The following is a 12,540-nucleotide window of genomic DNA, read 5'->3' as shown; positions in this document are numbered from 1 at the left end:
GAGGAATGACTGAACAGCTTCTGTACAACAAAGGACAGAGGGACCATGCAGAGAACAGGGGGAGAGCCTGAGATGTGGTAACGATGGGAACTCGACTCCCCACATCACCAACTGCAGTAGAGAGGGACAGCACTGGGCAGCCCGGGTGGTTCAGTGGTTTAGCGCCGCCTTTGGCCCAGTGTATGATTCTGGAGACCCGGGATTGAGTCCCATGTCGGGCTCCCTGCAGGGAGCCTGCTTCTCCCTCTGCCTGTGTCTCTGCCTCTCTCTCTGCGTCTCTCATGAATAAATAAATATTTTTTAAAAAGGGAGCGGGGGAGAGGGACAGCACTCAGGAGCCATGTGCAGAATTGCCCACGCAGCAAAATGAAAACACAACTTTTTAAAGGGTCAAAGGACTATATAAGCGAAAAAAACCTCATTTACTAACCTTATAGCATGGGCTAAATGGACAAGGAATTGCTGGAAATCTCTCCAGAGTTGGAGATGCTGCCAAGTGCCACTGTTTACGTTCCCCCTCCACCTTCCTAGTGCAGGTAGCAGCAGGGGCCAGAAACTCTATATGGCCTTCTGCCTCAGTGAGCCCTGGGCCTATAGCCCACACCAACTCCAGCCATCCCCCACAAGGCCAAGGCACTCCCAGCTCCAGCCCACTTCAATGAGCACAATTATAAATTAGAAAAAAAAAATTAGTTAAGGGGACCCAATTACAGAATGTAAAATCTAACATATACATAAAACATGGAAGGTAGGGGAATAAACATGAAGTCCTTTCAGAAGACGTTCAAACTTACATGACCATCAACTTAATACAGACTGTTATATAGTTAAGATGTTATATACGAACCTCATGATAACCACAAACTAAAAACCTGTAACAGATACACACATACACAAAAAAAAAGAGAAAAGGCCAAGCATAACACTAAAGAAAGTCATTAATCATAAAGAAAAAGAACAAGGGAAGGTACAGAGAAAAACTACAAAACAATGAGGAAACAATCAACAAAATGGCAATAAGTACATACCTATCAATAATTACTTTAAATGTAAATAGTTTAAATACTCCAAAAAAGATATAGGCTGACAGAATATATAAAAAAACTAGATCCATCTATATGCTGAGAGATTCATTTCAAACCTACAGAAACATACAGACTAAAAGGGAAAGGATGGAAAAAGATATTCCTTGCAAATGGTAGAATGGTAGCCCCCCCCCCCCCGCCAAAAAAAAACTTACGTTAGATGAAATAGATTTGAAAATAAAGACTCTAACGAGACAACGGCATTGCATAATGATAAAAGGATCAATCCAACAACAGGGTGTAACAGTTTCAAATATCCATGTACTCAATATTGGAGCACCTGAATACATAAAGCAAGTATTAACACATAAAGGGAGAAATCGACAGTAATACAGTAACAGTAGGGGATAGCCAACTTGCATCAGCGGAGAAAATCAGTAAGGAAATCATGTCTTTTTTTTTTTTTTAAGATTTTATTTATTTATTCAGGAGACACACACAGAGAGAGAGGCAGAGACACAAGCAGAGGGAGAAGCAGGCTCCATGCAAAGACCCCGAGGCGGGACTCGATCCTGGGTCTCCAGGATCACGCCCCGGGCCAAAGGCAAACACTCAACCACTGAGCCACCCAGGCGTCCCGGAAATCATGTCTTTGAATAAGACATTAGACTAGATGAACATAACAGATACATACAGAACATTCCATCCAAAACCAACAAAATACATTCGTTTCAAGTGCATATGGAACATTTTCCAGGAGAGATCACATGTTAGGTCACAAAAAAAGTCTCCCCAAATTTAAGATTAAAATCATTTCAAGCATCTTTTCTGACAACTATAAGTCAATTATAAGAAAAAAAAACACCATGTAGAAGCTAAAGAACATGCTACTATACAACAAAGAAAGGAAAAAAAATAAAAACACACATGGAGACAAATGTAAACTAAAACATAATGGTCCAAAATCACTGGCACACAGGGAAAGCAGTTCTAAGATGGAAATTGATAGCGACATAGCCAAGAAACAAGAAAAATCTCAATTAAGCCTTACAAAAGAAACTGGAAAAAGAGCAAAGCCCAACATGGGTAAAAGGAAGGAAAAATCAGTTAAGCCATGACCTCCTGAGTGGCTCAGTTAAGCCATGACCTCCGGCTCAGGTCATGATCCCAGCTCCACACAGGCTCCCTGCTCTGCAGGGGGCCTGCTTCTCTCTCTCTCTCTCTCTCTCTCTGTCTGTCTGTCTCCCTCTGTCTGATAGTCCCTTGCTTGTGCTGTCAAATAAATAAATAAAACCTTTTAAAAAGAAACAGCTCTCAGTTTGATTTTTGTCTGTTTCTAAAAATAAAATAGATAAACCTTTAGCCAGGCTCCTCGAGAAAAAAAAGAGAGGGCCCAAATAAATGAAGTAAGAAAGAGAAGTGAAAACCGATAGCACAGAATTACAAAGGATTGTAAAAGACTACAACGAAAAATCACATGCCAACAAACTGGACAACACAGAAGAAACCATTAAATTTCTAGAAACATACAGTCACCCAAAACTAAATCAGGAAGAAATAAAAAACGAACAGATCAATTACTAGCAACAAAATTGAATCAGTAATCAAAAGCCTCCCAACAAACAAAGTCCAGGACCAGATGGAGTAACAGGTAAATTCTACCAAACATTTAAAAAAGAGTTAAAACCTATCTTCCTCCAACTATTCCAAAAACAGAATAGGAAGAAAGCTTCAAATTTATTCTATGAGACCAGCATTACTCTGATACCAAAACCAGACAAAGACACTTAAAAAAAAGAAAACTACAGAATAACATCCCTATGAATAGATGCAAAAATCCAAAACAAATTCTTGGCAACTAATTTCAAAATACCGATTAAAAGGGTAATTCACCATGAAGAAATTAGATTTATTCTGGAGATGGTTCAATATCCTCATATCAAAGACACCTGGCTGGCTCAATGGTTGAGCAGCTGCCTTCAGCTCAGGGTGTGAACCCAGGATTCGGGGATCGAGTCCCACATTGGGCTCCCTGCGAGGAGCCTGCTTCTCCCTCTGCCTATGTCTCTGTCTCTCCTCCCTCTCTCTCTCTCTCTGAATAAATAAATCTTTTTTAAAAATCCTCAAATCAATAGGACACACCATATTAATAAAATGAAGAATAAAAATCATATGATCATCTCAATAAATGCAGAAAAAAACACCTGACAAAATTCAACATTTGTTCATGATAAAAACTCTCAAAGTTTAGAGGGAACATACCTCAACATAAAAAAGGTCATATATGACAAACCCACAAATAAGAGCATACTCAATGGTAAAAAAAACTGATTCCACTAAGATCGGAACAAGACAAGGATGTCTACTCTCACAAATTTCATTCAACATACCATTGGAAATCCTAGGCACAGCAATCAGACAAGAAATAAAAGGCATCCAAATTGGTAAGTAAAACTGTCACTATTTGCAGATGACATGACACTCTACAAAAAAAACCCTAAAAACTCCACCAAAAAACTATCAGAATAAATGGATTCAGTGAAGTTGCAGAATACAAAAATCAATATACATAAATTGGTTCCATTTCTATACACTGATAACAAAGTGGCAGAAAGAAAAATTAAGGAAACAATTCCATTTACAATTGCAACCAAAAAAATAATATACCTCAAGTAAACTTAACCAAGGAGGTAAAAGACCTACACGCTGAAAATTTCAAAACATTAATGAAAGATCTACCATGCTCATGGACTAGAAGAATGTATTGTTATAATGTCCGCATTCCCCACAGCTATCCACAGACGGAATGCAATATCTATTAAAATACCAACAGTAATTTTCACAGAACTAAAACAAATAATTCTAAAATGCCAGATTTCAAGATCTACTACAAAACAATAATAATAATAAAAAAAAAAACTATTAATGGCAAAGAGAGACACAGATCAATAGGACAAACTAGAAAGCCCAGAAATAAACCTATGTTTATATGGTCAATGAGTCTATGATAAAGGAAACAAGAATATACAATGGGGAAAAGACTGTCTCTTCAATAAATGGTGTTGGGAAAATCGGACAGCCATACACCAAAGAATGAAACTGGATCACTTTCTTACATCACACAAAAAAATAAACTCAAAGTGGATTAAAGAACTAATTTAAGACCTGAAACCATAAGATTTCTAGCAGAGAACATACCTAGTAATTTCTCTGACATAAGTCTTAGCAATATTTTCCTAGATCGATCTCCTCAGACAGGGAAACAAAAGCAAAAATAAACTGAGACTACACCGAGATAAAAAGCTTTTGTACAGCAAAGGAAATCATGAACAAAACAAAAAGGCAATCTAACTGAATGGAAGAAGAAATTCACAAATAATATATCCTATAAAGAATATCAAAAATAAAGAACTTATACAACTCAACACCAAAAATACAAATAATGCAATTAAAAAACAGGCAGAAGATCTGAATACTGTTCCAAAGACATACAAATGGCCAAAAGACACATAAAAAGATGCTCAACATTACTAACCATTACATCAATATGCACATCAAAGCCACAATGAGATATCACCTTATACCTGTCAGAATGGCCAGCACTGAAAAGTGAGAAATAATAAGCGTTAGCAAAGACCTGGAGAAAAACAAACCCTCATGCACTATTGATGGGAATGTAAATTGGTGCAGCCACTGTGGAAGACAGTATGGAGGTTCCTCAAAAAAATTAAAAATAAAAATACCATACGATCCAGTAATCTGATGAATATTCACCCAAAAACAATGAAAACACTAATTCAAAAAGATATATGCACCTCTTGTTTAATGCAGCATATTTACAACAGCCTAGATATGGAAGCAACCCAAGTGTCCATTGATAGATAAATGGATAAAGATGTACCTATATATACAGCAGAATACTATTCAGCCATAAAAAGAATGGATTCTTCCCATCTGTGACAACATGAATGGACATGGAGGGTATTATGCTAAGTGAAATTAAGTCAGACAAAGACAAATACCATATGATTTCACTTATATGTGGAATCTCAAAACAAACAACTGAACGAAAAAAGCAGAAACAGACCTGTAAATACACAGAACTAGTGGTTGCCGGAGGTGAGAAGGGAGGAGGGGCGGGGGAGAACTGGCAAAATAGGTCAAAGGGAGTGGGCAGTACAGGCTTCCAGTTACAAAATCAGTGTCACAGGGATAAACGGTACAGCACAGGAAATAATATAGTCAGTAGTATTTTAATAGTGTTATATAGAGACAGATGACAGCTACATTTGTGGTGAGCACAGCAAAATATATAGTCATGGGATCGCTATGCTGTATACCTAAAACTAATATAACATTGTATGTCAACTATACTTCAATTTAAAAAAAAAAAGCAGACAGCTGAATTTATTCAGGACTACAGTTGTGCCAAGCAGGTGTGATGATGCAACAAAGAGGTAAGGGACTCAAGAAGAGCAGCTATAGTGATGGACTATGGAGTCTAAGCACATCAGGAAAGCAGTCAAGACAGGAAATGAGAGCAAAAACACAGAGGGACCTAAGGACTAGAGCACCTGATAAAGTTAAACTGCCTATATGTTGAGAATAACTGAGTAAGGGAGGAAAGAATGTTATGGTTAGAGAATAAAATGTCTGGATTTGTGACTGCAGAAGTAGGAGTTCTTTGTGATACCAAGGTAAAACAGCTCTGACAAAGGATACCTTAAAATGGACAGAAGGGGGGCTCCTAGGTGGCTCAGTTGGTTAAGTGCCTGCCTTTGGCTCAGGACCCTGGGATCGAGCCTTGTGTGTGTGTACGTGTGTGAGGGGTGGGTGGGGGATGGGGTGTGTGTGTGTGTGGGGGGGGTGATGGTCTCTGTTCAGCAGGAAGCGTGCTTCTCACTCTCCCTCTGCCCACCTCCCCACCCCGCCAACTCCTGTGCTCGCTCTCAAATAAATAAAATCATTTTTAAAAATCGAGAGGTCACTGGTAATACAGGAAAGTCACCAGATGGACAGGAAGGGAGAAAGCAACAGGCAGAAAGCATGAAATGGCAAGGTAGTCAGAGAATTGCAATAGTTTGACAGAACTTAAGAGGGATCAAGATGAGGATGGAGGGGAAGGGAAGAGCCAGGTAAGTCATATCTAAAATGCAATTTGCTCAGAATGAGAACAATCTTCTGAATAACTGAAGGGCCATGAGATGTATCTGAAAGACCATCAGACTTTTAAAAAAATCAATTCAGTTCTAGGGAACAGGAAGGGTGGCAGATACAGGGAAGCAGATTTCAAAATAAAAGAATATTCTAATAACTACAATGCTTACATAAATAAGTTATCTTGCAAAGCCTAATGACTAAAAGTATATATGCAAAACTCAATGCTGATCTGCTTGCAATGCTGTGCAAAGAATCAAATAGACCATTAAGTCCCTTCCAACTCCATGAAAGCAGTAAGAAAATAAAAAGCATTACTTACCAATTCTACACCTATTACTCCTGCACCAATGACAACCATCTTTTCTGGAACTTTTTTTAAAGATAAAGCACCTGTAGATGACACTATTGTATCTTCATCAATCTATAATAAAACATATACAATCAAAATTATTTGGAAAAACCTACTGATTTATCAGCTGACCTCACAAAAAATACTAAGACATTTATTTATTTTGAGGTATCTATGACTTCAATCCATACATTCAATTTTACCAAATCCCACTAAAAACACTCAAAATTTCATCATTTGGTATTTTGAAACAAAATGGTCAGTTTTAACTTCATAACAGATTCAAATTCATCTTAATAGAAAGTGTTCTATTTCCAATCAAAATTACCACAGAATAAAGACAGCTTGCCAAAGCTGAATGACTGTCAACACATAGTATTTCAGTCAGAAACTTTTCACAGTTCACAAATAGCATGAATAAAGGGAGGTTGTAACACTTGTAAAAAGCATACCGTAATTCCAGGAAAAGGAGTAACTTCTGAACCTGTAGCTATAAGAATGTTCTTTGTATCAATAACTTGAGTGCTGCCATCAGCTTTCTTTGCAGTGACCTGATTTTTGCCAGTTATCTTTCCATATCCATTTACGTGAACAACCTTTATAAGATAATGTTTATAGATTTACAAAGTTTAAAATGATTTCTGTGATAAAAAAAAACATGATTAATAGGGGAAAAAGTACTCTATTAAATAATACATCCAATACAAAATGCTTCCTTACTTATTAGTAAGGCCACTCATGGAGCCGCAAATATTTGTTCTATATGTCAGGGAAATCCATCTCAGGTTAACATACAGTTTTAAATTAAATAAATCCCTCCAGCAAAAACAAAACAAAACAACAAAACCACCAAAACAAAAACAAAAACAAAACCACCAAAAAAAAAAGAAAAACAAACCCCAGAAGCCAAGTTCTAACAGCATCACTCTATCAGCATAATGTTTAATGTGTACGTAAAATAAACCAGACGTCTGCACGATAAAACACTGACCTTATTCTGTTTGAATAAGTGGGCAATTCCACCAGTTAAAGCTTTTACTGCTGTACTCTTCTGCTCCATCATCTTGTCCAAATTCAAGCGAACTTCAGACACTGTAGTTTGTTAAACAAATGTTTAGTCCTTTGCTAAATACCTGAAGCAATATATTTTTCACTAATCAAGATGTGGAAAATTTCAGCCTATGCTTACAGAACCGTAAAAAAAAAGGCAGTATTTAAACTCTTTTAAGTGTAAGGAGACCTGGGTGGCTCAGCAGTTGAGCATCTGCCTTCAGCTCAGGGCGTGATCCTGAGGCCCAGGATTGAGTCCCACATCAGGCTCCCCAGAGGGAGCCTGCCCTCTCCGTCTCCTTAGATCTCTGACTAAAAATCTTTAAAAATAAATAAAACTTCTAAGTGTAATAACTGATACAAAAATTGTAGTGGGCAAAAAGGCCAACAGCATCATATTCCAATAAATAGAACCTATCATTGTAAAAAGTCCACCTTTGGGAAAAATGCAGTCTAAAATAAACATTATATCCCACTGTGGCAACATGTTCTCCAGACACCTTTTGATGTTAAGTCTAGATGTGATTTAAATAGAAACGGCAAAGTAAAACATCACCTGAATTGTAAATAAAAAGAAACAATTTTATGAAACAAAAATGCTCATCTGAAAACTTTAAATACAGAAACTTAATATAAAAGTTTACTAAACTGGATTTAATCACTCATATTATTCACAAATCTGAATCAACAATATAAGAATATAAAGCTGCTCAACACTTTGGAAGTGGGATATCGTAGCAATTGGCCCATGGAACCAACATGTTATCTCAGAGATGAGGAAACGGAGGCCCTGAGAGATTGGATTGACCTGAGGTCACAGAGCTACAACAGGAAGATGTGCCTACCATGCAGGTCCTCTTGACTAAGCCTGTCTCTTCTTTCCTAAGGAAAGTGGGCTTTGACTCTACCCTACATCCACTTTGATCTATTTGCTTTTGTGTATATGAATCACCTCTATACCCAGTGGATTGCCTACTATAGCCCATTCTCTCAGAAACCTACTGCTACAAACAAATGAAGGAAAAATACTCCCCCGACCCCTGTATCTTTAAGTTCTTCCTGGAACCTCTCTTTCTGGATATACCTGTAACAACTGGTGAGAAAGAATGAAATGAAAACAGCCCAAAAAGAATGGTAGAAGATATACCAAATTAAACTGAAATGTCATCCTTTTACACTGTGCTAGTACCCCCACCCCTCGTTCTTGTCACTACCAATTAAGGTAGACCAACCTACCTACATTCCTTCATCCTTATCTGCCCAAAGCACTCAGGAATCCAGCACCAACTCCCCACCCCGAGATCTCCAGATTTCAAGAAAATTAAAACTCTTCACACATACATATATATACACACACACAGCAGACCTCACACCAAAATTCTCAAAGGAACAGAAGATATCATAGTAAAAATCTGGATTTAAAGCATTAAGTAAATCTCTCTCTACACTTTAAAAATCATTTTTTTTACCCTTTCCTCAATAAAACATAAATTACACACTCATCACACATATATAAAGCTTCAGCCAGAAAAGCCAAGTATGGCTGGTAATACTGCTAAATATGAAATGTATACTTACTTTCAATTCCCCTAGATGCAAAATCTTTCCCATGGGCCATATGGTAATAATGAGAGTTATTTAATAAAGCCTAAATAGACAAAATGATCAAATGTTGATAATAAGACAATATACAATCAAAAAACACAAGAAATGACATTCTCTACATGGAATAGTACAAGGAACTACAATTCAGTTTCTGTTCTTATGTAATTAATTTAAGCCAAAGAATAATGACATAAAAAATGTTCAACAAGCAGGAATGAAAAACAAACCCTCTTTACTTTAAAAGCAAGGAATAAATACATTCTTCAGGGTGGCAATTGAAAAAGGCAGTCATATCTACACACATAAAACACCTAAAGGAAAAATTTACTACCGATTATCTGTTTCACTGGTAAAGGAAAGCTGAAAAGAAAAAACGGAACATGAGAGCCTATTTGAATGGAAAGGCTGGGTATTCTAAGACAAAAAAGCAATTTCAGGAACGTAAGGCAGACTGGTGACAGCACTGTTTAAGCTTTACCAAGGAAAACATGTTTTTCATCAACCACAGTTGTTTATTTTTAGTAACTGTATTAGCCTAATAATGTTCTAGTCCTAATACATCCCTCTAATTGACAGCTAATGAAGAACACCTCTGCACTGTACAAAACATATGCTCACCTTTGAAGGAATACAACCAACATTCAAGCATGTTCCACCCAATGTTTCATTTTTCTCAACGCAGACTGTCTACAACCAAAGAAAACATTATTTAACTGCACATAACCTGCAGTGTCTCAGTTCACTAAAATTCCCACACATCTGTCTTAATTCTTATACAGAATAAGTGACGTGTTTGTGAGAATGAAATACAGTCCTTTAAAATTCATCATTTCAAAAGTAACGCTAAATGCAGGCTAACCCAAAAGTGAATTATGCTCAAAGACATTTTAGTTTAACATTATGAAACACATGCTTTATTTCTATTACCATAGCTTCCAAAGTGGAATTAGAAGCCAAATGTACAAAGTATAGTGGGGAGGGGGGAATAATGGACTTCACTATTTCATGAGAGCAACGCAACAGGATAACCCTCTTCATTTGTCTCAGGCCTAAATATAACTTATAGAATAAAGAAATTATTTACCATTACTATTTATGTGCAGAGCACTTTGTGAATATGATGAAGTCTTCCCAAATAAAAATGAATCACCACCTCATTTAGTCTAAACCTTACCTTGAAGCCCAACTGGGCAGCTTTAATAGCAGCGACATATCCTCCAGGACCAGAACCTATCACCGTTACATCAGCATCGACTACAATAAAAACAAATTGATATAAACAGTAAATTAATACTGACCAAAAACAGTGCATTAAAAAAACAAAGTACAAAATAACCAGCATTTTCTACACAGTTTTATTACTAGGCACTTGACATTCTTTGATGTCCCTGAATATGGTACATATTTTTAAATTTCATTTTCTATTTGTTCATTATGACATATGGAAATAACTGAGGTTTGTTTTTTTTTTTAAGACTTCTTTTAGAGAGACCGCATGCACACACGCATTGAGTAGGGGGAAGGATGGAGGGAGAGGGAGGGAGAATCTCTAATAGAACTGCCACTGAGTGCAGAGTCTGACTCAGGGATCAATCCCACAATCATGACCTGAGCCAAAACCAGGGAGTCAGACCCTCAACTGACTGAGCCATCCGGGAACCTCCACATCTGAGTTTTATATCCACTGTATCCACTGACCTTCCTAAATTCCATGGCGTTTTAATTAAAAATAACAAGACAAGCTATTAGTGACACTGAAAGATCTATCTATATGAGGGAAAAAGCCTAGGAATTAGACTTCAAATCTCAGCTCTGCCATTTATTAGTTGCATGACTTAATTTTTCTGTTATAAAGGAACAATAACATTGCCTTAAATGATTAATGTTAGGATTAAAGAAGACAATTATTTGTATAATGCCTTAGTATTCTCAATAAATTTAGGACTGATTACACCGTTTTCAGGTACTTTACTTCTGAGATATATAGAGAAAAAAATCAGGTTCCCTGTAATGGATGGCAAACATGTTTTGAACTTTACGTAAATTTTGTTTAGTGTATGGTAACACGCTAACCAGAACAATAAATGAACTATTCTGGGTATTTACTGTATGAAGGTACGAAACTGAAAATGAACTTTGTTATCAGCAGCCTTAGGAATGTAATAATTATAATACAAATGGAAAAGTCCAATTATTCCCATTGTTCTCAAGCCATCTTCAAACAAAGCTATAATCAATTTTAAGAGTTAGGAGACAGTCTCCCTTCTTCTCCTCCTCTACTGTCTTTACAACCCCAAGCATTTAGCAGTTTATAATACATTTTCAGACCTACTATCCTGTTTGATTTTCAGAGAGGAGGGGAAGAATGCCATATAACTGACATTTCAGAGAAGAAACACTAGGTTCAGAGAGGTCAATTAACTTGCCCAAAGTCACTTAGAAAGTGAATGGCAGAGACAAAAATAAGCTTTTTGTCTTTTTGACTACTTCCAGTGGTCATTCCAATATTCAACAGTATTCTATTCTTAAATTTAAACTATCATAAACTAAAAAATAAAATTAAATTAAAAAATGAACTCATAAACTGGGATGCCTGGGTGGCTCAGTAGTTGAGCATCTGCCTTTGGATCAGGTCATGACACAGGGATTCTGGGATCAAGTTCCGCATCAGGCTTCCCACAGGGAGCCTGCTTCTCCCTCTGCCTAGGTCTCTACCAGACTCTGTCTCTCATAAATAAATAAGCAAATCTTTAAAAAAAAAAAAAAAAGTACCATCAACTAAAATCCTAAAAGCAATAATCAAGCATTGTAATTACTAGCTTTCTGACCGGAAGGGAGTAGTTTAACCTCCTTTACCTTCAACTGCCCTATCTGCAAAATAAAGAATACAAAAAACCTCTTTCGTAGGGTTATAATACAGAATAAAATAATATACATAAATAGCTTAGCCTAGTATCTGGAACATACATAATAAGTACTTGCTATATGAGAACCATATTCTGACCTACGAAGACAGCAATTTAATTTCTGATCACCCCCTCCTCAACAAAATACCCACCCATCCCCCCCAGGGGATGAGAGTGCTACTTTGATCAAAAAAAACTTTTGCTCTCCTGAAGAACCACAGAACTAAAGTTATCCAAGTGAAAAAAAAAAAATCCAAGAACCCTTCCTACTGAATAAGTAAAAGGACTGATTCTCCTTGGTTATATCAGATAATAATTAGGATTATTCAGTACATAAAAAGATATACAGCTACTCCAATACATGAAATAAGTATTCCATCAATTTTCACTGATCTATTTGTGCTCTTTGGCTACACTACTTGGTTCCTTGATGCATGTTCAGAAT

The 12,540-nt window shown here is 36.8% G+C and overlaps 1 protein-coding gene across 1 annotated transcript in view; it reads right to left on the bottom strand.

Annotated features, from left to right (window-relative positions):
* Positions 1–12,540, bottom strand: part of DLD (dihydrolipoamide dehydrogenase) — a 33,932-nt gene that overhangs the window by 12,035 nt on the left and 9,357 nt on the right. The window contains exons 3-8 of the mRNA XM_025984030.2: positions 10,364–10,443; positions 9,808–9,876; positions 9,163–9,232; positions 7,526–7,626; positions 6,987–7,130; positions 6,505–6,606 (exon numbers count right to left, since the gene is read on the bottom strand). Of these exons, the coding sequence (XP_025839815.1) occupies positions 6,505–6,606; positions 6,987–7,130; positions 7,526–7,626; positions 9,163–9,232; positions 9,808–9,876; positions 10,364–10,443 (566 nt within the window). The remainder of the gene's footprint in view (positions 1–6,504; positions 6,607–6,986; positions 7,131–7,525; positions 7,627–9,162; positions 9,233–9,807; positions 9,877–10,363; positions 10,444–12,540) is intronic.

Source organism: Vulpes vulpes, chromosome 5, assembly GCF_048418805.1.
Source record: "Vulpes vulpes isolate BD-2025 chromosome 5, VulVul3, whole genome shotgun sequence".
Classification (NCBI taxonomy): Eukaryota; Metazoa; Chordata; class Mammalia; order Carnivora; family Canidae; genus Vulpes; species Vulpes vulpes.
This window is presented reverse-complemented; position numbering and strand designations above follow the sequence as displayed.